The 2,378-nt window shown below is 44.0% G+C and overlaps 1 protein-coding gene across 1 annotated transcript; it reads right to left on the bottom strand.

Moving 5' to 3' along the window:
• Positions 1-456: 456 nt before the first annotated feature.
• Positions 457-1,877, bottom strand: LOC131327669 (uncharacterized). The gene is made up of 2 exons (XM_058360814.1): positions 872-1,877; positions 457-704 (listed from the first exon to the last, which is right to left on the bottom strand). Exons 1-2 carry the CDS (start codon positions 1,875-1,877, stop codon positions 457-459), a joined length of 1,254 nt encoding a protein of 417 aa, XP_058216797.1.
• Between the last annotated feature and the right edge of the window lie 501 nt (positions 1,878-2,378).

Raw genomic sequence — 2,378 nt, 5'->3', positions numbered from 1 at the left:
ATCGTAAACTGGTGCCCGGATATCCTTTAAAACCATATCGCCTTCTGTCAAGTTCCTAGGCTTCACCTTTTTATTGAATGCACGCACAATCCTTTGTTGATACCCTTGGATGTGGTAAAGAGCTCTCAGCCTCCGTTCATCAAATAACATGAGCTCTTCGAACCTATTACTTAACCATTTTGCTTCTTGCACTTTGCACTCGATCATAATCCGAAGAGATGGAACTTCCAACTCAATGGGAAGTACAGCCTCCATAACGTAAACTAAAGAGTAAGGGGTTGCCCCTGTTGGTGTGCATACGGACGTGCGATATCCCCACAAAGCTAGCGGCAACTGCTCATGCCAATCTCTTGCGAATTGAATGGTCTTTTCTAGAATGGCTTTGATTGTTTTGTTAGCTGCTTCCACGGCTCCGTTGGTCTGTGGCCGGTAGGTTGTTAACTAATGTACTTGGATCTAGAACTCGTCTAAGACTTCCCTAGCTCTTCCCTTGAAATGAACTCCATTGTCAGACACGAACGACTGAGGGACTCCATATCGGTATATGACATTTTGCTTAATAAAGTGCGCCACTTGAACTACGGTTAGAGTGACGTAAGAAGCAACTTCTACCCATTTCGTGAAGTAATCAATGGCCACCAAAATGAATTTATGCCCGTGAGATGCCGCTGGCACGATCCTTCCGATGACGTTGATTCCCCATACTGAGAAAGGCCATGGTGAGGCATTTGATGCAGTTCGAAAGGTGGGATATGCGTGAGGTTGGCATGGATCTGGCATCTGTGACATCGCCGTACGTATTCCACACATATGGTCTCCATGGTGGACCAAAAATATCCCTGCCTGAGGTTCTTCTTGGCAAGCATCATACCGTTCATGTGAGGATCACACACACTTTCGTGAATTTCTTCCATTACCCTTCTTGTCTCTGCACCATGGATGCATAACTTGTGCATGCCGCAGTGCGATCTCCAATATAGATTTCCTCCACAAATGATGTATTGAGCCACCATCCTCTGGAGAGCAATTTTGTCTTTCTTGCTCGCTCCAATGGGGTATTCTCCTCTTTCCACAAATCTCCAAATGTCATAATACCAAGGGTGACCATCATCAAGCTCATCAACAACCATGACATGCTGGTGTACCGGTGTATCCCTTTGTTCGATCACAATTGGCCTTAGCTTCACACTGATAGGAATCTCAACCATGGATGCCAACGTTGCCAAGGCATCCGCAAATTGATTCTTGAGCCTCGGTACATGAGTAAAAGTTACCTTGTTAAAATGAGGAATGAAATCCTCAAGATCTTGATGGTACGACTTTAGCTTCTCTTCTTTGACTTTCCAATCACCATTGGCCTGTGACACTACCAGGTTGGAATCTCCCCCCACTTCTAATTTCTCTATACCAATTTTGATTGTTGCTTCCATACCTACAATGCAAGCCTTGTACTCAACTTGATTGTTAGTGACCTCAAAATTTAGCTTGAATACCAGCGGAATGTGGGACCCATCGGGTGCTATTAGCAACACGCCAATTCCAAACCCTTTCTGATTAGCAGCCCCGTCGAAGTATAACTTCCAAACATCTTCAGCTAGAGTCATTATGTCTTCGTCGGGAAACTTAAACTCGGCATCTTCACCTCCTTCAACTAGGCAGTCAGCTAAGAATTCAGCAACAGCTTTTCCTTTTACGGACTTCCTAGTGACATATTTTAATTCAAATTCTGACACCATCAGTGGCCACCGTGCCATCCTTCCCATAAGAGCCGATTTCTCAAATAGGTACTTGAAGGGATCCATTCGAGAAATTAGCCTTATTGGATAGCTAGCATTTAATGTCTCAATTTCTAGGAAGCCCAGACAAGCGCCCAACATCTTTTCTCCAACGGAGTATAACGCTCCTCACATCTGACCATCTTTTTGCTCAGATAGTAGACAGCCCTTTCAACCCGATCGTCTCCTTCCTGTGCCAATATACCCCATAGAAGACGGAATGACTGACAGGTATAGGATCAAAGGTTTTCCCAATACGGGAGGCATTAATACTGGTGGATTTTGCAAATAATTTCAAATTGCATCAAAAGCTTTCTGGCACTTGTTGTCCCATCTAAATGGCACACCTTTCTTGAGCAAGCGAAAAATTGGTTCACAGATTGAAGTTAATTTGGCAATGAACTGATTGATAAACTGCACCTTGCCGAGGAAGCTTTTTACATCCATTTCGGACCGTGGCAGCCCCATTTCTAGAATAGCCTTGATTTTTGATGGATCGACCTTAATACCTCGAGTGGTAATCATGAATCTGAGCATTTTTTAAGTTGTAACTCCGAATGTGCATTTGGCCGAGTTAAGGCACATCCTGTACTTTCTGATTCT

Source organism: Rhododendron vialii, chromosome 5a (genome assembly GCF_030253575.1).
Source record: "Rhododendron vialii isolate Sample 1 chromosome 5a, ASM3025357v1".
In the NCBI taxonomy this organism is placed as follows: domain Eukaryota; kingdom Viridiplantae; phylum Streptophyta; class Magnoliopsida; order Ericales; family Ericaceae; genus Rhododendron; species Rhododendron vialii.
This window is presented reverse-complemented; position numbering and strand designations above follow the sequence as displayed.

Coding starts and splice junctions, on each gene's coding strand:
- LOC131327669 (XM_058360814.1), bottom strand. CDS start 1,877: ATGTTGGGCGCTTGTCTGGGCTTCCTAGAAATTGAGACATTAAATGCT. Junction 705..871: donor GTGTGATCCTCACATGAACG/GTATGATGCTTG, acceptor GGCCTTTCTCAG/TATGGGGAATCAACGTCATC.